This window comes from Takifugu rubripes, chromosome 1, assembly GCF_901000725.2.
Source record: "Takifugu rubripes chromosome 1, fTakRub1.2, whole genome shotgun sequence".
Lineage (NCBI taxonomy): Eukaryota > Metazoa > Chordata > Actinopteri > Tetraodontiformes > Tetraodontidae > Takifugu > Takifugu rubripes.
This window is the reverse complement of record NC_042285.1, coordinates 25,970,766-25,996,995: the sequence shown is the minus strand read 5'-3', so window position 1 is coordinate 25,996,995 and position 26,230 is coordinate 25,970,766. Positions and strand designations below refer to the sequence as shown.

The following is a 26,230-nucleotide window of genomic DNA, read 5'->3' as shown; positions in this document are numbered from 1 at the left end:
GCTGTAATAAAACGGCACATTTTTATTAACTGGCTCGGAAGGCTTTAATGGGGAGATGAGAGCGGACACACAAAGCAGAGGAGCAGTAATTATCGGGATAAGTCAAGGCTGACGAGCGGAATCTGATAATCAAAGGAAAAGTGAGAGGAGAGGACAAGGTCGTCGGAGTCTCGCAGCAGCCACGAAACCCAGTCTGAGCCGGGCTTTGAATCATTTATCCGGCCTGAGAAGGAGAATTCTCTGGAAGCACGTGTGCTGTCACAAACAGGCAGCCCTGCCAGGTTTCAGCCAGACCGAAAGAATAAACGAAGATTGGAAAGCATTCCGAAGCTGTCAGACAAATGGAGCCGAGGAAGGAGTGCATTTGCCTGTAGGCGACTGAGGGGATGGAGTCGCACCCAAAAGGAGAAATACTCGGGAAGTGGCTCCCAACCTCCATTTAAGTCCCGTCCTCCTATAAATATATTTTCCAAAAAGCTTCACTTAGGAAGCTCCGCTGAGCACGTTTGGCCCGGAAAAACAACCGAAGCCACGACACTAAAATGTTCCTTTTCTTCAATCCGACCGATTAAACCTGTTTTTCCCTCCTTTTTTCTCAACATATTTGGTAGAAAATCGGATCCTTTCAGCCAGACTGTGACCCCTGACGTGTCTCCCATCAGGGATTATCCGTGTTGTCGAGCCACCGATTCCATCGATTGGTCGTCGTTGTTGTATATTTCCCATCTCGTCTGAAGGCTCCGGCTGCTCCGCACTGCTTTCATGGAAAAGACTGGATTTAATTCCGTCTTCTGGTCCCCTCCTGATGTACGACAGTTGCTCTTCTTGTGCTAATTCAGGGGCGGCGTAGACAGAATCCTGTTAGCATTTGGACTCGCCAAAACAATAAACGGGAATTTTGCTGACGACCGGGGGGTTGGGAAGGGGGGGGGGGCTGCGTTTGGGGAGTTGAGCGCCGCGACGGAGGAGGAGTCCTCTGACTTTTTCTGAATGTCAGCGCGGAAACAAGAGCGGCGCTAAGAGGAGTTTTGGGACTTTGGAAAGAAAGGGAACTCGCCGCCGCCGCCGCCGCTCGGTGACGCTGTCATAACTCTCGGCAGGTCACAGAGTCAACGACGGGCTCTGGCACGCCGTCAGCCTGGACAGCCGGGATCTGCAGATCGCTCTGACCTTGGACGCCGAGTCGCCGTCCACGGTGGAGCTGTGGCAGCAGCTGGAATCCAGAGGCAACGTTTACTTCGGAGGTACGGTTGTTTGTTTGTTTGCTTTCGCTCCTCCTGGTGCGTCGGAAGTAAAAGTGAGTTTTTCCACGTCAGGCTGCCCCGACAAGGACTGCCAGCGCCAAACTCCGACCTTTCAGGGGTGCCTGCGCCTGGTGTTCATCAACGGGCAGCCGGTGAAGCTCAGCTCCGTGCAGCAAGGCCTGCTGGGAAATTTTAACGAGCTGAAGTTTGACACCTGCAACATAAGAGACAGGTAAAGACGCCGGCGTTCATGTTTGTTTATTCTGTCGCTAACAGAGACGCTTGTCGCGCAGATTTCCGGTTTTAACCCCGGTGAAATCCCCCCAAACGTGCCGGATTTAAAAAGAAAAAAAAGCGGCGTGGAATAACACCGGGGTGACACGCTTGTCCCCCCCCCCGCGCTGTTAATTTGAAGATGGCAGCGTGTTGTCGGCACAGCCGCTGGAAACACTCCGCCGCCGCGTCCGATAGACACAAACACGCTGACAGGATCAGCCAATTAAACGGCAACAGAAAGTCTGGAACACCTTTTTCCTGACAGAGGAGTATGCTAACGAGCTGCTCCCCGCCAGCCTGTGTGGCACGCTCCCCGATCCCGATCCCTCATTAGCCCGTCCAGCTGTGGGCCGCGGGAACAGGACGGGCAGACCTGCGACCGCACCGAGGCGCCGCGTGTGGCCCCGGAACACAGGAACAAGACAAACATGCAAGCTGCAGCTTTTTACTTTGTGTTGGGCCCCTGGAGCCTGGCTGGCAGTGGGTATGCAGACGGTAATGAGTGGCCAGCCTGTCCACTGCCCCCCCCGCCCCCGCCTTCATGGATCTTTGAGGAGGTGTTTGAATCCCCTCTGATGGGCTCACATGAAAACCAAATGGCTTCTCAGGGTCAAGGTTATCCTCCATCCTTCCATGCTAGGAGTCAATAGGACAGGAAGAGCATTTAAACCTGAGAGGAGTGTCGGGGACGGCCAAAATAAAACAGGAAGTACACAGAAAAGCATCCGTAATTAGCCAGGCTGTCTGAATTAGCCTCGCACGTCGAGGCTGCTACACAGTTGTGTTCAGTTCTTTCTAGAAACGCATCGCTGTGTTGCTCCAAATTGATGTAATTTGCTGTTATTTACACCCCCTAATGAGCTGCTATGGGCATTTAGCAGGAAGAGTGAATCCCAACAGTCAGCATCCAAAGTCGGTTATTACAGTTAATATTTGTTAACCCCATAAATGCTGACAGATTGTTCGCTATAAGCTAAGCTAGCTCGGAGCAGAGCTTTTCACGGCTCACCAGGCTTCAGATTTAAGTGTCTTCAAATTAAAGTCTTAATATTTTCTGCAGAAAAGAGGGAAATGATTTCGCTCAGCGCGGAGTTAATTGCAGCCCTTCTTCTGAAGGCGTGACTCTTCTGGAACGTACAGCTCGTTAAGATGGGCTCTTATAGGATCTCATAGGGAATAAACTCAGCTCAGGGTTTATATCTCTGATGAACATCAGGAGTGGAATCGATGACGAGCCGCAGCCAGTTTTAAACCCCGAACGCTCTCCAACTGCCTCCAGGCCAGGTTATGAGTTGCCATGGTGATCTAGCCAGGTTAAAGGAGCGGCGCCATTCCAACTTTGAAAACGTACCCCTCTAAAATATTGATCCCGCTTCCACCTGTGCTTAAAACAACTTTTCTTGGCAGTAATTTCTCAGCGGCGCTCGGCTTTGTTGCGCATAATCTGTGACTTTTCCACTTCTGAAGCCCAATTTTCCTTCACCTCGTACAGGAGAGGCGCATTAAATTTCAATGTTAAATATTACTGCATTTTAATGTAATTTTAATCACTCATAAATATTAATGCCCCCCTGCATAATTATTTCATAAAAAGATGCAGAGAAACGTCCCACAATGAATCAACCCATTTACATGCATTATGCACCCCAGAATATAAAGCAACATTCTGCTAACTTAGCAGCCTAATTTATTTATTAAGCTAACGCGGGCCAATATTCACTTCAATATTTACCCTTTCAGTCTGTGCGCCGACTCCTGGGGGGGGGATTCTGGCCCCCTCAGCCGCTGAATGCTCCTCCGTCACGGGCGAGAGGTGAACATCAGTTGTCATGGCGGCGCAGAAAAGCTATTGTGCGACGGGTTTATCGGAGCTGAAAACAGCCGTCTGGCACCTGGAAAAGGGTTGGGGAGGGCGGCGCCCCCCACCCCCACCCTGGCCATAAACGAGCCGCCGGAAACCAAATAGCTGGCGGCTCAAAAACCACCGCTTTTATTGGCCTCTTTAACGTCCCAAAAACAAATCTTAATCTCGTCGGGCCGTTTTAGCACCTGCGTGGATCAATATGTTGCCTCAAAATTAGGCAACACGCCTAAATGTCCCTTTAATGTGTCATCTGTGCTGATGACTCCGCTCCGTGAATGTTTATGGCGGCCATTATAACGTACCTGCTCTTTAACGACCCCCTCCGAGCGGTAGGGAATTAACTGGGATCCAGTTAGACCCGTTCTAATTAAATCACGTCGGTCCATTTATGGTCCGGGGTGCCGGTTACCGTAATTCCATGACCTGTAAGGGCACATGTGGACACCGGAGAAAATAGTCTAATGGTAATTAAAGCGGCGGCGGCCACCCGATCCTGGCCGCGGCGGCCCGCGCCGCTGCCGTTAATAGGCGGGAGATGAAAGCGTATGAAATTATAGATGGACGCTCCAAAGGCCGGCAATTACGTGAAACTAAAGGAGGCTCGAGGAAGGGACTATTAATCAGAGGAGAGCGGTCGGGAATTTCTGCGAGGCACTCATTGTGTCAGAACGCCATTAAGGAGCCCCCCTCTGAAGGTGACAGCCGTGCTCTTATTTTTAGAGGCGTCAGCGTCCTTTAAGTTTTTAAATGAAATTCAGACGAGGACGGCTTCGCTCTTGTTGGGGGGTTTTAATGGGACATGAATAAACAGCAGACGAGCGTGTCGGGTGAGTTCCAGAGCGGCTGTTGGTAATTGTATACAGGAGAAGAAAGAGCAGCGCGGCGGCGGTCTGATAAATAAAAGATCAGGTATGTAAACACTAACAAAAGCACGCGGCTCTAATTGGAGCTAATGAAAATACCTGTGAGGTTCCTTTGATGTTGGGTTTCGCTGCTGAAGGAGCTGATTTGTGGAGCAACTAATAACAGAAGAAAAGAGTTTTGGGAGTTAACCTGATTCGATTAGTCAACATAATCCGGCACCATTAGCACCTGTTTGCTGCCGCTACTCTCACGATGCTGGTTTCTCTCCCCCCGAAGCGAATTAATGAAACATTGTTAGTTTCACACAAGTGACGTGATAATAAACGTCAGTAAAACCAGTCAATTAGGGAGAGGACCTAACCAGTCTAACCAGTTCATGGATGGATGGATGATGGAGGGATGATGGATGGTGGATGGATGGTTGGATGATGGATGGATGGATGGAGGATGGATGGATGGAGGATGGATGGATGGTTGGATGGATGGATGGATGATGGTTGGATGGATGGTTGGATGATGGATGGATGGATGATGGTTGGATGATGGATGATGGTTGGATGGATGGATGGATGGATGGTTGGATGATGGATGGATGGATGATGGATGGATGGATGATGGTTGGATGGATGGATGGATGGATGATAGATGGATGATGATGGATGGATGGATGGTTGGATGGATGGATGGATGATGGTTGGATGGATGGATGGATGGTTGGATGATGGTTGGATGGATGGATGGATGGATGGATGATGGATGGATGGATGATGGTTGGATGGATGGATGGATGATAGATGGATGATGATGGATGGATGGATGGTTGGATGGATGGATGATGGTTGGATGGATGGATGGTTGGATGATGGATGGATGGATGATGGATGGATGGATGATGGTTGGATGGTTGGATGGATGGAGGATGGATGGATGGATGGATGATGGTTGGATGGATGGATGGTTGGATGATGGATGGATGGATGATGGATGGATGGATGATGGTTGGATGGTTGGATGGATGGAGGATGGATGGATGGAGCTGTTCCTTCTGCTGAATCTGGTATTCCTTTTTCATCCCTTCTCCCGGCTCCAGTAACAACCATGTGCTGGGTCCTCCTCACCTCCTGACCTCCTGACCTCCTCACCTCCTGACCTCCTCACCTCCTCACCTCCTGACCTCCTCACCTCCTCACCTCCTGACCTCTGACCTCCTCTTCCTGCCTCCTCAGGTGTCTCCCCAACCTGTGTGAACACGGGGGCCGCTGCTCTCAGACGTGGAGCTCGTTCTCCTGCGACTGCTCAGGAACAGGATACTCCGGAGCCACCTGCCACAACTGTGAGCACTGATTCCACTTCAGTTTGTTCCCAAATAATCTGCACCCAGCTCCACACCCACACACACACACACACACACACACACACACACACCCACACACACACACACACACACACACACACACACACCCACACACTGATGGAGTTCTGCACTTCACACCACCGGGATGCTCAGCGTGAACTTGGCCCCGGACGGCGTGACACGACCTCGCAGCCTTCGCCACTCTCTTCCTTTCATCGTCTCCCAGCATCCCCACATCCGTAAATATCTCCAGACCCGCTGCCTTCACACTCGCTCGGCAGCTTTTCCTCGCGGGTGTCGTTCTCTGACATCCTCCCAACAATGCCTTGATATCTGCTGCTTGGAAAAACGTGGAAAATTCCTGCTGAGTTCTTGTTTACGTGCAGGCAGGCGCTTTTTCCCCCCCTGGCATGTCGGAGGGATCCGTGACAGATCACAGCATCTTCTGATATAAAAAAGCACATTTTTAGCAGCTGAAGAGATTAAAATATATACACATCTATAAAAGTCAAACACAGACGGAACTCTGAGCCGAGTTTTGGGAGCGGCGGTTATATTTGACTTAAAAAAAGGAGAGAGAGTCTCACAAAACCCGGAATGACCCAGACGGGAAGCTGCGAGTTGGCGGAGTCTGTGTTTACATAAATGCAGCTTGTGCATCTGATGTGCTGATTCCACGTCCTCCATCAGGAGCAGAGCCTCCGAGGGGAGGAGGGAGCTGTAGTCCGCACCAACATTCCCGGAAAATTAAATTAGCGGGACTTTTTTCACCGAGTATGAAAAATCCTGGAGCCCTCAAAGTCTCTGGAGGAGGACCCGCCCTCCGTTCTTCCCTCTGCTCACTGTCTTGTTAACCACCGGGTCGCCAACGCCTCCACAGAAGAACCTCGTCCACCCAGGCGTCCCCCGACCCGGACTGGGTCCTTCTGGGTCGGGGGACGGCCCAGGACCAGGGTCGGCAGACGGCGCCGCGCCAATTAAAGCTGACTTGCGGTCGTTCCGGGGGACCGGGAGCCCTCCGCGACATCAGAACTTGGCATCGTCTCCATGCAGAGACACCTGAGTCACGCGTCGATGGAGAAACTCTCACCGCCGGCGTGACATTGTTCACCGGCCAAATGCCAAATGACAGAGTGCACGTGGGAGTGCTGCGCAAGAGTTTGTCAAAGTTTCTCACTGGACGCACGCCAGACAGGTGTAGGCGGAGCTTTAATCAGGGCCGACACCACCAGAGGGGGGGGGGGGGGGGGGGGGTAGCGTCGAAAACAGGACCTGGTTTGTTGAATAATGCGGATCAGCTGGAAGCAGCATCTGAAGACGGAGGTGGAGCCGCCTTAGAGGGCACGAACGGGCTCGGTTCCGGCTCCTCGGCCACCGGGGGTGTGAATGTGACCCAGCGCTTGGGGGCAGAGCCGCGAGCAAACATTCCATTTAACAGGAGCGGAGGTGCAAAGTGTTCTGGATCATGTCGTGGAAACACCGACGCCTCGCAGATTTACACGTAAAAGCACTATGAGAGCGGCTTCATCGGAGCCCGGTGAGCTTCTCTGGCTCTCCTCCTCCGAGTCTCCTCGCGTTTCCTTTACAAGACTTCAATTATTTCGAAAATGTCCTCCTCCGGGTTTTTAAGCGTTTTGTTTATGTTCCTATCGCACGATTAGATCCGCGTCTCCCCACCCAGAACCACCGTTCAGAAGACATCTTAGTCAAAGCCCCGGCGTGGATCCGCATCCACACAGAAGTGTTTGTGTTTCCGAGCAACATCTGCCCATAAGGAACAGAAACATATGGCGTGGAGAAGCTCATCCATAAAGATGCCGCGCACCCGGATGAGTCACACACCGTGAAGCTGCTGCCGCTGCTCATGGGAAAAACTCATTTGGTCCCCACAATGCTTGTTTTTTTTCCTCCTCCAGCCATCTACGAGTCGTCCTGTGAGGCCTACAAGCTGATTGGCAGCTCCTCGGGCTACTACTCCATCGATCCGGACGGGAGTGGCCCCCTGGGGCCCACGCAGGTGTACTGCAACATGACAGGTGAGATCATTGTAGTTCACGTGTTGTCACCTTTGCTCTTTTTGAGTTCCTTTGAGAACAGGCAGAAAGCTCAGACTAAAGAGTCCAGTCACGTCGGGCCCCGGCCACATCGATCGGCGCCGCGGCTATCTGACAGTTAACCATCCAGTAATAAATCACTACAGACACGCGGGGCAGCTCCTGAGAGTTTCCAACATAACCGTGAGGAGTCAATATCTCCTCCGCCCGTGCGGTTACGCCACCACAGCCCGGCGCCTGACCTCCGCCCGCTCGGTTCCGATGAACTCCAAAAGCTCTCGATCCCGTAACGGGAGGAATCGCGTGCGGGCGTCTGTGCTTCCGAAGGCAGGCGTGTTTTGCTAAGCGGAGCGTGCACCTCAGCGGCGTTTCAATCTGCCCGCCGTCCCGGTTCATTAGGCCCATCAGACGACGCGCGGACGTATTTACCTGCGTGATGAATCTCTGTCGTTACTCAGGTGTCGAACAACAGTGCTAATAATACCTATTTTCCTGTGACAGTATCATTGAATTTTATGCTCCCTAAGCGACTTCTAAACATCTGGCTACCCGTCAGCAAAGCGAAACAATCCTTTATTTTAAATAAATCAGGAAAACGGTGACGTCATTAACAGCCGCGGGGCCACAGAGGGTCATTTTAACCGATTACCTGATGGTTAAAGCGCTCTGGTGTCCAGAACCAGCGGGCTGAATGGGCTCGTGTGGGAGCCCCTTCAGATCTTCATTCACCAGTAATCTGTTGTGGACCTAAACTCTTGTTTTCTAGACGCGAGTGAGCGTAACCTTGGAGCGGAGGCCTGACAAGTCATTATGTTTACGCAGCAGCCAGCCTTATCCTGTCTCAAACTTTAATTAAAAGAGAAAGTTATCAGCGCTCCCACCAAATAATGCAGGCATCCCCGGGGCTGCGGGCTAAAATAGGAATCCTTTTCTTTTTAAGCTCCGCTGAAATCATTAAAAGTTGAGCCTCCTCAAATTAAAAAAAGTGTCATGACCAGATTACAGTTGAACAAGCTTCCAAACCTTAAGTGTTGCTCGCGACCTCCGGGGGCCGGGGTTGTTATGAGAGCGAGGGGGGCGTCGGCGGAAGGGTTGATCCTCTCGGGGGCAATAATGCGCTCCGTGAATTTTAATGGCGTTCTGCCGCGAACTCGTGTTTGGTGTGCGACTGTGACATTTACCGCTGGTGGGGAGGGGCGACCGAATGGGAAAATCTGTCCATCAATCTCGCCGCGCCCGAAAAAAGTCGGCGTTGAACCAAAATTTCAAGGATCCGTCTCCAGGGGGCACGAAAGTCCACATCAAATTTCACAGAGTTCTGCCCACGACGCCGCGCTCGCGGCGCTCAGAGCGGCTAAGAGAGTGGGAGGGAAAAGTGAAAACTCTCTCCGTCCCCCCGGGGTCGCGACCCGGCCACTCTTGAGAAGTCCACAGAAGTTGTTGTCGAGGGGAACTATTTCCTCGGCAGTGATGGGAACCTTCCCACAGCTGAGGGGCTCCTGCCTGATGAGTTCCAGGACGTAATTGATGCCATCCTCCTCTGTCACGATGGCAGATGGGAGATATTAGCCTGGAAGGCTTTCTGTCAGGCTTCCAGGCTGGTTTTTTGACCAAAAGATTTTCCTAAGATTTTAAATAAGTGCTGTGGTTCATGGACGGAACCAAAGCGGCAGCTTGGAACTGATTAAAATTGGAATCTTACAAAAAATGTTATTAATTTTGAGTCGATTCTGTTAAAGTTCTCTCCGCTGTTGGTGCGGTGACTCATCCTGTTGACTCCTCCTGCGTTCTAGCCTCCAATTAGGAGCCTTTCATAGACCATTTTGCCTCCCGACAGCCGTGAACCGCTGATAGGAACCAAAGAAGAACAAGTGTTCTCGTTCACTGCCACCTGAAAGGGAACATTTGACAGACGTGGATGAAGCAAACAGCCTGAGTCACAGTCCTGGAGACAATATAGGACAAAATATATTCAGCTCCCCGACACTGTGGGGACAGTATTTGTGACTGAGCTGTCACAACTTCCTCCCGACTTTGTCCTCTGCAAGGTTAATGTGGTGGCGATGTCGCAGAGGGAAGAGCTGCCACTTCCTGCTGTCTGCCGTTTCCCTGCCCTCCTTCCCGCCTTTGCAAATCTGTGTTATGCTGCAGGAGATATCCCTGGACTTGACCTCAATTAAAGAGTCTATTGGAAATGTAAATAACTGCAAGCCCGACAACCTGATGTGAATAATCACAAAGTGGAGAGGGGATTTTCTGTGAGGCAGAGTAAACATCCAGCTCCCTTAATGAAAAGTGGGATGGAAAGCGGAGGGATTCCTGCTCTCATTTTACTGTACAAACAAGTGACTTTATTCTTTCCACGTGCGAGCAGGGCCGTTTTACCCCCAGCAAGCACGTCAGAGCGCAACAAAAGTGTTCGGCCGTGATGCTAAGTGCGTTAGCGTGGCGCACCTTTGTGGGAAAATGGTCCTCCACACACACTTGATTGCTAATCAATCACATTAGTGATAACTATATAGGGAGCCTTTTTCTTTGTGTTTGTTTTTGAAGGACTCTGATGTGTAAATGAGCCGCTCGGCTAGCAGCTGGGCGCCGGGCGAGCGGGCTTAAATTACAGGAAAGGAGGCGTGAAAAACAGTTCGGCACCAGAGAGGCCACAGCGTGATGGCAAAGTAGCAGAGGAGAATGACTAAAGGAGCAGATTGGTGGCTTTCGTCCCTCCGTGCGCATTAAACTGAAACTTAAACAGAATATTTCACAGCTTTGACTTTGTTTGACGCCTCGTTAACCTTCGCTGACCAGCTGACGGCTTCTGCTTCCAGAGAAAAAGGTGTGGACGGTCCTGATGCACGACGGTCCGGCCGCCGTCACGGTTCAGGGCTCCTCTCTGCCCCGGCCTCACGTGATGAAGTTCAACTACAGCGCCTCGGCGGAGCAGCTCCGGGCCGTGGTGTCCGGGTCGGAGCAGTGCCAGCAGGAGGTGGTGTACAACTGCAGGAAGTCCCGTCTCTTCAACACCAGAGGTATCACACGCAAACCTTCACACGAGGCCACAGCTTGAGCTCCAGGTGTCGATTTAGCTGCTTGGAGCTCGTAGAGGAACTTGGGGCACCGCCCAGGGTCGTCCCAACATTTTGGAGATGATCTAGTCGATATAAAAAGAGATTTTTTTGCACATCAATAGGTTTTAAACGAAAGTTTGGAGATGATGCCGCAGCCTGATGGGTGACCTTGATTGTTCTCTTCCCTCGTTTCTACATCGAGGGCATAAACAGTGTTGAGGTTGGCGCTCCGGGTGCGCCTGGTGCTCCCAGCACGAGGAAAACATGCCGTTCTTTGGCTTTTTAAAAAGCAGGCTTGAACTTAGAATGGCACAAAGGAACATCCTTGGAAGGGAACATCCTTGGAAGGAAGAGACAATGTGCTCAGCAAGTCAACAAGGCAGAGCGGCAGAGAACAGCTCCACACGCCGTCCAAGAGTTTTTAAGTCCAGCGTTCCCTGACCATGAGGAGAACTGAACCCAAGACCTTCTGGCTGTGAGGCGACAGCGCTAACCGCTGTAATTACACGTGTGGAAATAAACAGGCACGGCTGGGCGTCACCACTCACGGGGAAGGATCGCAAAAAATCAAAGGATTTGAAGGATTAATGAGGAATCTGCTCGTCCAAATTAACAAGAGGGGCGCTCGTGGTCACGGCGAGGTGCGGAGGGGGGCGGGACCGACCTTGAGTGGTTTCATCCCTGCCATCATGCCGAAGAAATGTAGACGGGGAAAAAGTAAAAGAAAAATGGTCCTCCCTGCTTTCCCTTAATGACTCAAGCCTTTAAATATTCATGGAACTAAATGAAAGATGCTGGGCAGCATCAGTCACAAACTCTGATGACCACTGGCCAGAAAGCCTCTGACAGGCTGGGGTAAATAAAAACCCAACCCATGGGGGGGGGCATGGCTGTCACAAAACTGCCCCGGGGAGGAGAATCTAAGCACGGCCCCGATCTGAGACCAGAATGTTGATTCGCAGCAGCTCAGAAGCATCAGTAGAACAGTAGCGGCGCCGGTTCTTGAGCGTTTATTGATGATGTGTCAGACGATAGAAGCGGCGGCGGAACGACTGACGCGCTGTCCGCTCGGACGCAGCCGCGCCCGGCGAACTCGACCGCACGTCTGAAACAAACGGCCCCGAGGGGGCGAAGCGGAGGAGGAGCGGCGACCACCCCCTGCCTGTAGTTCTGGAACAGGAAGTACATTTCCACTTCCTAATCCCGTATTGGCATTTCAGGAAATCCTTGTGTCAGGAGGTTTCATCCTGCCGGGCCGGGCGTTTGAACAAAGCTTTGCCTGGTTATTTCCCCACGTACCTCTCGTGGCATTAGCAGTGTTAGCATCACAGCTAGCCGCTCTGATGAAACGAGGAAATGAAAACGACCTCCGAACGCCCACGATGCCTTAATTAGCCGCGGCTACGGCAGGTATCGGGAACGTCGGCTCGGCCGCTGCGTCGCCCTGGGTGCTTCTCTTTTTTTTCCAAAGCCTCGGCCTTGGAGCGGCCATTGTGTGTCTTCAGTGTTCCGGGCTCGGCTGCACCGAGGAAGTTCTGTTGTTACATTATGAATTGAAATGTCAAGTTGGCAGGGCTTTAGGAGCCCCCCGCGCCACCCTCCCTCCCTGATCTACTCGCCTCACAGTGACAGGAGCAGCACGGAGCGTCGCTCCGCTCTCCTCCCGAACCCCGTCTGTGGCGGCCCCAACAACAGTCGCACTTAAAATCACCAACATTCGTGAGTCCCAGATTGGCGGATTCCCCGACCGCCGCGCCTGCGAAACAAACAAGTTGATTATCGCTCCAAACATCAAACAGGATGGAAAAACAGGAAGTTTACAGCCGTGCCGACACTTCCAGACAGCCGCTGTGTCTCTTTCCCGCGACGTGCTGACGCAACAATAACGCTCTTGACAACAAACACGCTTCACGGCGGGTGGGTTTTATTTTTTTTAACGTTAATTATTGGACAAAATTGCACTTACTAGGCTAATTTAAAGGGAAAAAAAGCAGCGGCGCAGCTGTTGGAAACTGTCTGCCGGGATTACAGATGCAGTCGTGTGCCAAGAGCCTCACAAGTTCACGAGTTTCTGAGCCGAGCTTCCTCACGTGTGACGCTCCGCCGTCAGTCCTGTCGCCGTCATTTACAGCCCAGATGTTCCCTCACGCAGCAGCTTCTAATGCTGCTCGACTGCGATCTGCGTTGCCTTTTTTTTAACAGCACTAATGAAGTAAGTGGTTTTTTTTGCCCGTTCCAGCACATTTCTGCGGCGTTGCCCCCTCTATCGATCAGCGTGGAGGCAGCTTGACATTTCGAAGGCCCTCATTAAAGCGTCCAACACATATTTATCTCGTCGCACCGTCCCGCTTGTTGCTAGCAAACAGGGTGAAGCCGCGCTGGCGTCGGGCGGTGCGAACAGGGGGGCGGGGCTGGTTTCCTGTTGACGCAACGCTGCACGCGATTGGCTGCTTGTTTACAGGCCGTGTTATAAGGCACGTGCGCTAAATTAGTCAGAGACGCCCCGAGGAAAAGACTAAAGCGTCGATTCTGAAAGCTGTTCTGTATCCGGTAGACGAATGTGAGCCTGTTTCCCAGCTGGTCCGTGGGTGCCAGCCGCATCGTGGTCGTTAACTGGTCGACCTGTTTCTAGCGGCTCAAAATCTGTCTCTGGTTGGAGGAGAGGCGAGGATCCATTGGCTTTCTGGCCGCGGACGACTGTCGATATTGAGCCAATTTGGAGGGGGAGAGTGAGCGAGCCCCCCCCCTCCCCCCCCCCTCCCCCGCTCCTTCAGGAAGTATCGATTGTTGTCTTTTCTTATTTGTGTACCTGTTCAGTGTGACAGCAGAAAAAAGGGGCGATGGCGGGGGAACGAATGCGGCGAGAGAGGCCGAGGACGATAACCTTTGTTTTATTTTAGGGCTTTGTCATGCAAATGGCGCCGCGGCCCCGGTGATCTCCCTCCCCTGCCTCTTTGATTCGCCGCTTTCCTTCGTTAAGGCGGCGCCGTTTTGTGGGCCGCCGTCGCTTTGTGTCAGAAGTGAGAAGAATCCAACCTCACACAAACAAACGGGGTGATTGATATGTGAGCGCCGCGCGCCCGCCAAATCCTGCCGGAGCTTAAAACCGCTCGCACGCATAACAGCCGCGGCGAGCGGCGGCGTAATGTATGCAGGCGAGGAAGGGACGCCTCAGCGTGCGACACCTGCTTCTGGACGGTGACATGTCGTGTAATGGGCTTTTCCTCGCTCGCCGGCCTCATCTCCGATGCGGGGTCACGACGCGTGACAGATGATTGAAGCCGGGCTACTTAACCCGGCGGCGGGGGCGGTTGGGGCGGCCTCATCGGCAGTCACAGGCGGCGTTTCGCCAAATGCCAGAAGAGGAGCAAAACAAACAAACGTGCGCGGCGAATGAAAGCAGCGTTTTGTTAAAAGCGACACCTCGCCGCTCCGACTCGGGGCTAAAACCTGCCAAGGTTCTGCTTTCTTCTCATGTGACCTCTTCTTCTTTAGTTTGAAATGTTCCGCTCTGTGGCAGACGGCAGTCCCATGTCCTGGTGGCTCGACCGCGATGGAGAGAGGCGGAGCTACTGGGGAGGCTTCCTGCCCGGCGTGCAGCAGTGCTCCTGCAGCCTGGAGGAGAACTGCGTGGACATGAACTACTTCTGCAACTGTGACGCCGACAGAGAAGCATGGTACCGTTGAGTTTTTACACTGGTAGAAAGATTTACAAGCACGCCGCCGCCGCCGCCACGTGAGGCCGAATATGAGGCGCAAGGACACGCCTGTAAAGTTTAGTTTCACTTTTTTAATTATTTTTTTTTTGTCGTTATCTAAAGACGACGTCTTAATTGTTTAGTCATCCGGAGAAAATGAGTTTTGTTATCGCGAGATGACGAGATAATCAGACCGCTATCAGAAGAAAACAGAAGGTCACTCGCTCTTATTATCAGAGGTCAGCGTCGGCGGCGTGCTGAGGCGGCGCTTCCGACAACCGCAGCGGCACAAACTCAGAGCTCGAAACTCAAGCGGAGCGTGCCAGATCCAGGATTATCCGTGGTTCACCGCTGCAGCCGGCCCCAATCCCACGAAGGCGTTGCGTTGGCCAGCGGCGGCGTCCAGGTGAGGGCGCCTCGCCAGAGGTCGTCCATCTGCACGGCTCGGCCCGGGAGCCGTTTCCGGCCTCGCCATTGTGCTAACGCACAGACCAATAAATGACTTCAGCCTGTTTTTTTGATCCCACCGTCGAGTTCACTCGGTGCGGATCCACAAGGACGACATCCTGAGACGCCGCCGCCGCCGCCGCCGCAGGGCGTCCGTTAAAAAAAGAGCTACTCAGAGAACTCTGATTGGGTATTCAAGCAAAAATCAATTGCTACTCGTTAGCTTCCAAACCCAGCGAGGAGCAGCCGATGCTGCGGCGTGGGCCCGCCCGCTGCATCTGGGATCAGCGGCGTTTATGATGAATCGCCGCCCACACCTGATATTTCAGAGCTGATCGAACAAATCATCTGAAGCTCTGAAATAAAGGCGGCGTTATGGTTTTAGTGTATCGGGGGCTGGGAGTTCATTTGTTTCCCCGCGTTAATCCCCTCCGACGCCTCCCTCTCCGCTGGGCTCGGTTTGCATATTTCCAGCAGCAGTTGTCGGCGCCGTGATGAATTGCTCCATTTTTAATGTGTTTACTCTGCGTTGGGGCGCTAATGCAGAAGAATGGACGCCTTTATCTGGACCCCATTAAAGCGCGCAGCCACGAGGGCTCGCCGCTGCTCCTTATTTATTCCTTTCCTCCTCTGCTGCAGGGCTAATGACACAGGACTCCTCTCCTACAAAGACCACCTACCAGTGAGCCAGATAGTGATCGGGGACACCAACAGAACAGGCTCTCAGGCTGTCTACCACGTGGGGCCTCTGCGTTGTTATGGAGACAGTAGGTGAACACCTCGGCGTTGACGGCGGGTTTGGCTGCAGGCGGAGGATTTTTCGCTAACTTCGCTAACGTTAGCCCTGGTTTTTTTTGGGGTCGTTCCTCTGCAGTCAAACCGTCACCTCAAACACAAGATGTCACCACTGATGCCGGCGCAACGGCGCCCCCGCTGTCAAAATATTGGCATTTTCATCGGCTGCGTCTAAAGAGATTCACCATCGGCGCCGTCTCCAATGTGGTCGAGCGTAACTGCATCTGTTCAAGGCCGAGCGCCCGTGTTTAACAGGGAGAAAACTCCAGATTTGATTTTCCATCATTTCAGCGAGTGCCTCTTCCCGTCCTCCCACTCGTGGCCACGTTCAGCTGCTAAGTGGAAATAACTGCCTCCTGGTTTTTGCCAGCGAACGTTCCCACTGGATCACATTTAGACATGAGACTGTGGCCAAAAGAAAGAAAATAATGGGAGGGGTAAAAAAAAACCGTGGTGACATCATCATTGAGGCTCATCGGGATGGACCTGGTCTCCACTAATGATTCGGATGCAACGTCGACGGTTCGCAGCCTCGTATGTGAAGCGAGACGAGCTCGAAACAAACCGGGAAAATATCCCAAAAATAAAACCTTCCCCTCCGTGGCCCCCGTCGAGAAGTGATCTGGGCGTACAACAGCCAGGAATAATTCGCTCTCTGAGCTTTCCTGTATTTTTTCTCGAGTCCAGTTCAACTGTGCATCCCAGATAAATGTTGATTAATGACCATATTTGGGCGTGAGGCTGTTTTAGTCATTAGTTTAAGGGAATCTCAGTCGGCTGGAGGCTGCACTGTTGGTAAATCCATAAAAAAAAGTCATGAATTGAATTTCTGATTCAACGCAGTGATATTTTGCTTCCACAAAGGCCTGTGATGCAAGCGCGATGAAATCCTAAAATTCATAAATGAATAAAGCCGCTTCTTTTCTTGACGGTAAACACAGAAGTCGCGGCTTTAATTGGAATGAGTGATCATGAAAACGACATAAACACCGTCGTCGGTTGGAGCGAGCTCGCTCTCAAAGGTTTCTGGCGATTTTTAACGTGAATAAAAGAGCGAAACGGCGCCTCGTGTGGACAGTTCCGGTATATATTTTAAGGATATCTTTCTATTACCGCTCTAATGTCGGCTGGAGGCGGCGTTGTTCCGCGGATTATTGGGTTTTGGCAGATCTTGGATCGCTCTTGCAAATGTGGGCCGAATATATTTGATCCTTTTTTTGGTCTCTTTCCCTTTTACTACCCCTCGCCTTCCTCTGCCCCCAGAGTCGATATGGAACGCGGCGTCCTTCTACCAGGAGTCCTCCTACCTCTACTTCCCCACCCTGCAGGCCGAGCCGGCCTCTGACATCTCCTTCTACTTCAAGAGCAGCGCCCCTTCGGGGGTGTTCCTGGAGAACCTGGGCCTGAAGGACTTCATCAGGCTGGAGCTCACCTGTGAGTCAACGTTGGCGCCCGGTTGCTCGACGAGCCTACGTAGGAACAAGCTGAGAGCTGTCAGGGGTGTTTTTATTATTTGTGCTCCTCTCAGGAAACACTGGCTGTGGTGTCGTTGACAGTTTAATTTCCCCACGACGCCGGCGTGCTGTCAGGCCCTCGCAGCGTGATGTAATCCTAATGACACACTCAACAATGATGTCACGCTGCGATAGGAGACATTAAGAGCGTTGTCTTATCCCGGCCCAGGCTGAAATCCTAAATAAATGCAGCGGCTGGGTGAAGTGAGGATTCATCATATTACCTTGCAGATTTACTCCAGTGGGGCGAAGAGATAAGACGAGACTGAGACTAAAGATTGACGGGAAAATAAACAACGCGCGAGTGCACTGTGTTATTTGGCCATTTATCGCGAGGAAATTGGTGGTGGGGAAAAGCCCCCGCTTCCAAAATGCGTTTTCAATAAGGGGGCGGAGTGAAAACCTAAATTTGGGAGAAATTGCGGTAAATTGCTCCCTTCAACTTTTGGCGTTTGAGACAACAAAGCCGAGCCTGCGACGCGTGTTGTTCAGAAATGCGGGGGGGTGGGGGGGGCGGGCTACTCTGAGCCATTACGCATTACTGCGGCATCAGAGGAATCGTGAAATATTGACGAGCTGTCAGCCCGGCTCCTCATAAATCTATTCAGGTCATCAAATTCTCCCAGTAGCATTGTATTGCGTTGCATCAGAAAGGGAGGACATGAAACACCAAATATCCCATTCTGTGCGTGTGTGTGTGTGTGTGTGTGTGTGTGTGTGTGTGTGTGTGTCAGCTCCCTCGGTGGTGACGTTCTCCTTTGATGTGGGAAACGGTCCGGTGGTCCTCTCGGTGAAGTCCCACCTGCCCCTGAATGACAGACAGTGGCACTACGTGAGGGCAGAGCGGAACGTGAAGGAGGCCTCCCTGCAGGTGGACCAGCTCCCCACCCGCCTCCTGGAGGCCCCGGCTGACGGACACCCTCGCCTACGGCTCAGCAGCCAGCTCTTCGTAGGTAGGCTGACCTCAAACTGACGTTTCCGTCTCCTGACAGGTAGCGGCGGGGGGCGCGGGCCTTCCTCGATGGTAACAGGGTTCTCTGTATCGTAATCTAGCATAACGAGTTTCACCGTTGATGAATTCGGCGTCCCCGTCTGAGCCGCGTGCAGGACGTCTGGATTTACCGAAACGATCCCAGTGATGGAAGCTAGTTCTTTTATTTTCCATTATTTATGACACAAGGTCCCTTTTTTCCATTATAGGTCTCGAGATTATTGATTCCGGGGGCTTTTCAGAGGCAGGTCGTGTGCACTGTGGTCAGCGTGACATGAGAAAACTCTGGAAATCACCGCTGGGGCACAAATCTTGCGGCTCAGCTCTCAAAAGTCTCCAATCTGCCTTCCCGTAAGAGGTTTCAGGGAATTCTCTCCACAGTCCGGGTCAGACGGAGCTAAAACCAGGCCGAGCGCTCGTCAGGCGTGCACGGGGATCCAGGCCATAAACGCTGAAATGTTCAATTTTGTAACGAGGAATAGGATTTTCTCAGTGTCTGGAAGGAATCGTAGCCTCTAATGATTGTTGTGATCCAACCGCTTGCAAACGATTCAGAATCGCACCTTTAATAGAGTCTGAAAGCATAAAGACCGGATCCTGAGAGCGTTCCCGGGATGATCCGTTCCAATGTTCCTCCACCCCCAAACAGAAGGAGAACGCTTCTGGACTAGCTCAATATTTCACTAACACTTGAATATGTGGGGTAACAGTAAGCAGCCCATGTTGAACAGAGCCTGCCGTGGTTATCACCCCCCCCCCCCCAAAGGCCCAATTCGACCCAGAAAACCCGAAGCTCAAACTAACATTCCGTGCCGGGAAGTTTCCCAAATGCAAATATTCCTCTAAGTGACTGAAAGGAAGCTCGTCGCTCAGGCGGGGAAACGAGGGAGCGTTGTTAGGGATGAATGAAGCCGTAGAACCCGGGTCTGTGAAAGAGAACAGAGCCGGCGTGTGAATGAGGCTGCAGACTGGTCCATTTAAAGTCCATTCAACCATATTAACTAAGGATCTCTTTACAGAGAAGAGAAATTATCGAAGCCTCCAACAGTTCATTACAGCTCTGACTATCAGAGTGCTGCAGAGTTGGAAAGAATAGCAACCTGTAATCCACAGAGAAGATCCACTGTGTTCTATTATGTTGCCATTATTACTGGAGCTGCTCTCTCTCTCCTCCTCTGACATTTTAATGTCTCCTTAATAATACACCACCCTCTGGAGGGGACAGCGCCGCCGTTAAAAAGTGGGCTTCCTTCATGTGCTCTCAATTTCAGGCCTTAGCTCATGCAGTTAATGGATCATTTGCTTTAAGAAATAATTTATCAGCTGAAAATGACGAATGGAGGGAAGGATCCTCGGCGGACCTTGCAAAAACTTGTCATTAGCTGAGGATTTCATTGTTCCGTGGGCCGCCGCTAAAAGGGGCCGGTTTCAAGTTTTTAATGAAAGGAACCGATTTTGGTGACGTTTGTGACACTTTAAAAGGAGCCGCTTGCTCGCAGCTAATAATAATAATAGTGATAAACTTTTAAAATTAGGTTCTGTGAAAATACTGCTTTTACTGGCATTGGAATTTTTTTTTTTTTTTGGAAAACAAAAAGGTTCAGGGTTCACAGCCCGGCTCCACCAAAGCCCACGTCCACAGAGATCTGACAAACATGCGATAACATCCGTTCTCCTGACGCCGCCTGTGAAACCTCCCCCGACGTCAGCGCAGATAACGCCCGTCGCATCCGTCCCAAGACGGTTCGTCGTCAGCTCTAACTCTGTGAGACAGGACGCCGTTGTGAAGGATAATGGAATGGCGAACGGCGCTACGCCGGATGAATGTTTAATTCCTCACCTACGGGGATGGTTCCTGTTGAGACGGTTCCCAGCAGCAGCTCTCCACGCCCGCACCAGGAAGTGGTTGTTTCAAAGCTCCTCTGTTCTTTAAATGAAGGTGTTGGGTCGTCTGGGTTTACGGAATGGTGCTGACCAACTGTAGCCGTCCAAATCTACCCAAAACTGCCACGCAGGGCCCCGTGGCGGCCGCCTTCCTGTCAGTAGTTTTACTGCCCTTTTGATCATCTGGGTCAGAGCAGGAAGTTGAGGGCATCTGGTTTCCAATTGGGCTCTTGTTTTTTCCAAACCCGTCCAGGTTTCAGTAACCCTCCCATTTCAGAGCAGCCTGCAGAAGTCAGCGTCTTCGTCAAGAGCCGGAAAACCACTTTAACGTCAGTCTTTTCGGTGCTCGATGAAAGAAGATCAATGCGGCAGCACAGGCGCATGTTTGCGTGCGCGGCGTGGTGATGGATCCTTGGCCACCCTTCTGCCCGTGATATTAGAGGGGAATAATGTGCAAAACCTTAAAGAATTACCATTGAAGGTGTCAAAGAGGACGGGAAAAGAAGAGAAAAGGAGACCATGATGATGATGATGATGATGAAGTCTGTAGATGGATGAAGTGTGCTGGGATTTGACAGAAATTGCGGAGGCTGTTTTAGAGCCACTTGCCCCGTAGTTTACTTCTTATCGAGGTTTTGCGTGCCTGGATGTTTACTGGCTTGGCCCAGATGCAGAGTGGAATTAAGCAAATGTTTGTCGTAAATCCTCATCATCCTCAAAGGAGAGCCGTGATTAAATGTCAAGAAGCTTCTTAGATGTGACTAACGGCTTTGCGCTCCTCAGGAGGGACGGCGTCCCAGCAGAGAGGCTTCCTGGGCTGCATCCGGACCCTGACCGTCAACGGCCTCAGCCTGGACCTGGAGGAGAGGGCGAGGATGACGCCGGGCGTCAGCTCCGGCTGCCCCGGCTACTGCAGCGGCTCCAGCAGCCTCTGCCACAACAGGGGGCGGTGCATCGAGAAGAGCAACGGCTACGTGTGCGACTGCTCGCGGTCGGCCTACGGCGGAACCACCTGCAACCAAGGTGAGCGCCGCCGTGGCGAGCGGCGCCGGCCTGACACCTAATTTAATTCTGGGAATTGATTAGCGGTGATTACGGCCAACAAATAATCAATCAACTCAAGGTTATTCCATTACAGCCTTTCAGTGGAAACGCAACTAATGCGAGAGGCAATTAATACTTGTCTTGACACCAGCACCCGAGAACATTTAAAATGCATTAGACCAAATTATCTCCTGCGGTATGTGAACACAAAACAGATTCCAACACAAGTCCACCAACAGCGCGCAGACACCAGCAGGGTGAGGAAGCAGCCGGGTGGGCATGGCACAGAGTTTAGAGATTAAAATTCTGGCTGCAGCTCAGGCGAACGCCGCTGCACTATTTGCACAGTTTCCCCGACGATATGAGTGGCACCCGGGTGAGGAAATAGCTAATCTGACTGCTGCTCAAGAAACACTCCAGGCTTATCGCAGCATGGATCTTGGCACACAGTAATAAAGAGAACTGAGCTCTTACTTTAGATTTTGACCATGGAGCAGGCCTGCTTCAGAAGCTGGGAGTTACACCTTTTTTTCCTTTTTTTTGCTATCACATCCTGAAAACTGGGATCCAAGAATGAGTTTGCAGCTGAGGAAACCGTTTGACACCTTTGGGCCGTGTGTCCACACCATGGCCTCCACGTGGAGACCTTTACTCAGGACAGAGCTTTAGGACGTGAGGACAGAAGCAGGGAGTCTGTGACAGACGCACACCTTGAGCATGAGCCTGGTTCTGCCTGCAGAGCTCCTGCTGGAGGGCAAGCAGAGTCTTCTTGAGAGCAGACTTCCCTCTGGCTGTGCCCACTGGGCAAAGTGCTACTTTTTAAACTATTTAATTATAGTCTGTTGGTTTTGGCAGCTACCAATTTCACATTATTAGATTTAATGAACGGAGCCTCTGGAGCCTGTGAGATTGTGTTTCCATCCCTTTAATCTTGTTTCAGCTTGTAAAAGGCTTCTTCCTTTGTGTGCGCGCAGAAGTGTCGGTGTCCTTCGACACCGAGTCGTCGGTGACCTACACGTTCCAGGAGCCCTTCTCGGTGATGCAGAACAGAAGCTCGCAGGCCTCCAGCGTCTCCACGGAGAGCAGCAGCAGAGCCAGAGAGGACGTGGCCTTCAGCTTCGTCACCTCCCAGAGGCCGGCCATGCTGATGACTGTCAGCACATTCAGCCAGCAGCACATCGCAGTCATCCTGGCCATGAACGGTACACACAGCCTCTGGAGAGACGGGTGGAGGGACGGGTGGAGGGATGGGTGGGTGGAGGGACGGGTGGAGGGACGGGTGGGTGGATGGATGGATGGGTGGATGGATGGCTGGGTGGATGGATGGAAGGATGATGGATGGATGGATGGATGATGGCTGGATGGATGGATGGATGGATGGATGGATGGATGGAAGGAAAACCATTTTTCAATCCCCTCTAAAGCTCATTTAGGCCTCGCGGTTCCTTTCATGTCCAACATCCTGAAAACAGCAAGATCTAATTTTCAGGAAATCAAAAAGTGGATTTGCATATTGAGAGGTGTGGAACAGGAAATGAGGGGGGGGGGGGGGGGCGACCAGCCTGTTTATTGGAGAGGCAGATGGCGGCGTGAATGTAATATCACAGGCTGATGAATGCATTTGACCCCCGCAGCTGTGTTCCGCTTCTCAAGTGAGAGTCCAGGAAGCTTAAGCTGGTTTATCCGGAGAATGAGATGAAAATGCCGACACTTGTTCGGCTAAACAACAGAAATAAGCTCTGCAGTCACCGGGAAGTTCCAGGACAGCGTCCCCGTGCCCCCCCCCCCCCGGTGCCTCCGAGCGTGCTCCTCAAACATGGCGCCGGTATTCGCCCCCGGTGTGTTAAACCATGGCACCCATGATCCTCAGCAAACACGGCGGGGGGGGGGCTCCATCCGCACCAGCCTCCAGCTCCAAGAGCGCTCCGAGGATTTGCAATGAATCACGAACCCCTTCACCTGCAGATGGGGAATTGGAATGTTGACCCGGCCGCTCTGGGCGATGCGCGGCTCCCCGACTCTGTGATCCCGCAGTGCTTGTCTGCGTGGGCGGAACATCGAGTGCGTATTGACTTATCCCGGTGTGGGAGCCGAGAGCTTTGAGACGCAGATCTGTAGAGGCAATTGAAGAAGTTCAGGAGCGGCCGACTATATATAAACAAGCAGCCGCATCATTCCAGTAAATGCGCATCATCTTCTCCCACTCAGACATTTAAACTCCGGCCACGCGGCTCCCCGGCTGGAGGAGGACCGGACTGGAACATATGTGGTGTGTAAGTTGCTGGGGTTTCTATAGCAACCTGTTGTGTGGCTGTTGTAGGGAGCCTGCAGATCTGGTACCACCTGCAGACGGACAGGAGCCCGGACGTGTTCAGCCCCGCTCCCAACAACATGGCGGACGGGCGACTCCACCGGGTCAGAATCCACAGGGTGGGCAGAAGCCTTTACGTGCAGGTGAGCAGCACAGCCGTGTGTGTGTGTGTGTGTGTGTGTGTGTGTGTGTGTGTGTGTGTGTGTGTGTGTGTGAGTGAGTGTGTGTTATTCCTCTTTCTGTGGCAGTACTAGGAAAACATGAGCAGTAATAAAGGCGACCCTCAGCCTTTTCTGTTCTCCCGCTTCCAGGAGAATGAAACCTAAACACGGTCCATTCACAGCTGCCTTTTCCTGACCTTCACCCATTCACCAGCTGAATTTGTCTCCTTTCCTCTCACAAAGCCTCTAATCTCTGCCTGCTCGCGGAACTCAAGGATGCAGTTTCCATTCCTATGCAGTTAAAGGCCCGGTGCTGCTTTCATCGTAGGATTTTATCTCCCTATCACCCCCCCCCCCCCCCCCCCACAGTGGGCGCTCTTGGATATCCATACATTGTGATCCAGCTTGGTCTTTTCACAAAATGCCGTCTCGAAGGATCCTAACAAGGAAACAAAGTGTAAAAAAAAATGTATAATGTCGAGCAAAGGGATTAGGTTTGGAGGGGGGGTTCACTGAAGATAACTACCCGAGGGAGCTGGTTTATTGTAAGGCAAGCAGAATTTCTGCACAAAAAGCACTAAAGGAGCGGAGAAACGGGTCAGCCGGTTGAAGGGTGATTCTTCTAAGAGTCATTCAACCTTGTGTAATAGCGGCTTTTCCCCCCCGTCGGACAGAATCAAGCGAAAGAGTTCTGGACGGGTCCTAAACCGCTCAGAGTTCCTGGCTGAGAATGTGCCCCTAGTGTGGCGGGAACAGAACAGGAAGGCTGAGAGGCCCTGGGAACTCACCATCCTGCTCCAAACAGGTGATCGGGTTAGGGTTAGGAACGACGGTCCGTTTACATGGGAAAAGGCTTTTTCAGGCGCTTTTAGGAACATTTTAGAACATTTTCGAAATCCTCCGTTAGCGTTTCCACGCAAATGTCGGAAATGGTGACAACAATCAGGAAAAATGGCCAAGTTTCCTCACCAAAGTCATGATCCCGTTGCCTTTTTGAGCCTTTTGCCACCTTTTGTTGTTCCCGCTTAAACGTTGTCGCACCTCGCCAACTAGTGGCGGGACAAGGAAACTGCAGCGAATCCAACGTTTTGCACGTTCCCGTGTAAAAAAAAAGTTCCCGTCTGAAGCGAATAAGAAAACAGGAAAGGCACCAATTCCCTCAGAGAGCATAGAACCACCTTTCATTTTTATTAAAATCATTTTCTTTTGCAGCTCACAACATTCTCTGAATGGTGCAGAAAGCGTTCAGTATTCCGGCCCCGTCGACAGCATCCCGGCTGGAGCCGTGGCGGCGCTCCGCTTCTTAATGGTTGTCACGCTCGGCTCATGCAGGGAAGCTTCGGATGCAGCTCAGAGTTGTGCTGAACTGAACTCCTGAACTCCGCATCCGCTCCGCGTTCGTTCCCGCGTCGGTAAAAAGATGCTTCTGCCGTCGACAACAGGAGCAGCGCAGCCTCGCGGAACGCCGCAGATTCCCTCCTGGTCCGAGGGAGGGAGGAGAGGCAAAACCCAGAAGAGCCCAGAGGAACCTCAACGGATCAAAACAACTGGCGTTGGCCTTTGTTGGCTAGCGAGCGCGAGTGGAAATGTTGGAATGCACGTGCACGGGAGGCCTCTGCTGCCTGAGAAACGGCTTTACTCCTCAGCCGTGCTTCCGGGCGGGAGGGAGGGAGGGAGGGAAGGAACGCTCCTTTATGTACAGGAAAATCACAACATGTAGATTTTCCGACAGCAGAGCACAAAGGCTAATGTCTGCTCGCCACGTTAGCGGCGAGGATAAGTCGGTGTTTACGGAGGGTGGACTGCAGGCTGACAAGATGTAGGCTGATAAAAGCAGGCGGGAACGCGCACCGACAGCGTGCGGCGTGTTCCACTCCCACAAACCCGCTTATCCGTCTCTGTCAGACAGACGCCTCCAGGACCGTTCCTCAGTCCCCCCCCCCCCCCCGATCAGATGTGAGATCGGTCACCTGACAAGATGGAGGTGTGGGAAGAAGAATGCGAAATGTTGAAACACCGGGAGGGAATCGTTGCGTAAGCTGTCGGATGCATTTCCATACACGCCGCAGGCGGGGGGCGGGGGTGGGGTGAGGTGGGGGGCGGGGATTAGTTATGTGTGTATTTTCAGTGCACAACTCGTTAATTAGTCTAATTGCGTCCCAGTTCATTACGCCTGCTCCCCGCTCCGGTACAATCAGAGAGTTCTGCCGCTGTGTATTTAAAAGCCGGATCACCAGCCGCTCCATAAATTTACAGCTCCGGGTCTTTGATAAACACCAGCGGGCGTCACCAGAACCCGCAGCAGCAAGTTAAGTGACGCGAGGCAGCACAGCGGCGCCGAAGCGAGAGGCGGAGCCTGGCGGCGGGCAGAGCGGCTCGGCTCGGGTCGGGTGTAAAAACCGGGCCTGGATCTATAATGTGTCCCGGCGCCGCTGTTCCTGCTGGTGGTTCCGCTGTCACCACGGCTTGGGTTTCTTGTAATCACCTTGTTATTTGATTTCCCTCCACTCAACCAGATCGACCAGGACATCCACACAAAGTACACGCTGTCATCCGATGCAGAGCTGATCCTAATCAGATCCCTGACTTTGGGCAAAGTCGCCGGTGAGTTCAGCGCCGCCGCGTCGGAACTCCGGCGCCGAGGAACCTGTGTTTTACCGCGTC

At 52.3% G+C, this 26,230-nt stretch overlaps 1 protein-coding gene across 1 annotated transcript in view; it reads left to right on the top strand.

The window, feature by feature from the left end:
• LOC101064453 (contactin associated protein family member 5) overlaps positions 1 to 26,230 on the top strand; it is a 53,916-nt gene that overhangs the window by 21,404 nt on the left and 6,282 nt on the right. The window contains exons 8-20 of the mRNA XM_029843752.1: positions 1,101 to 1,244; positions 1,317 to 1,476; positions 5,475 to 5,581; positions 7,519 to 7,638; positions 10,482 to 10,682; positions 14,242 to 14,398; positions 15,506 to 15,633; positions 16,925 to 17,095; positions 17,910 to 18,128; positions 20,834 to 21,073; positions 22,069 to 22,296; positions 23,415 to 23,548; positions 26,083 to 26,170. Coding sequence (XP_029699612.1) covers positions 1,101 to 1,244; positions 1,317 to 1,476; positions 5,475 to 5,581; positions 7,519 to 7,638; positions 10,482 to 10,682; positions 14,242 to 14,398; positions 15,506 to 15,633; positions 16,925 to 17,095; positions 17,910 to 18,128; positions 20,834 to 21,073; positions 22,069 to 22,296; positions 23,415 to 23,548; positions 26,083 to 26,170 — 2,097 coding nt within the window. The remainder of the gene's footprint in view (positions 1 to 1,100; positions 1,245 to 1,316; positions 1,477 to 5,474; positions 5,582 to 7,518; positions 7,639 to 10,481; positions 10,683 to 14,241; positions 14,399 to 15,505; positions 15,634 to 16,924; positions 17,096 to 17,909; positions 18,129 to 20,833; positions 21,074 to 22,068; positions 22,297 to 23,414; positions 23,549 to 26,082; positions 26,171 to 26,230) is intronic.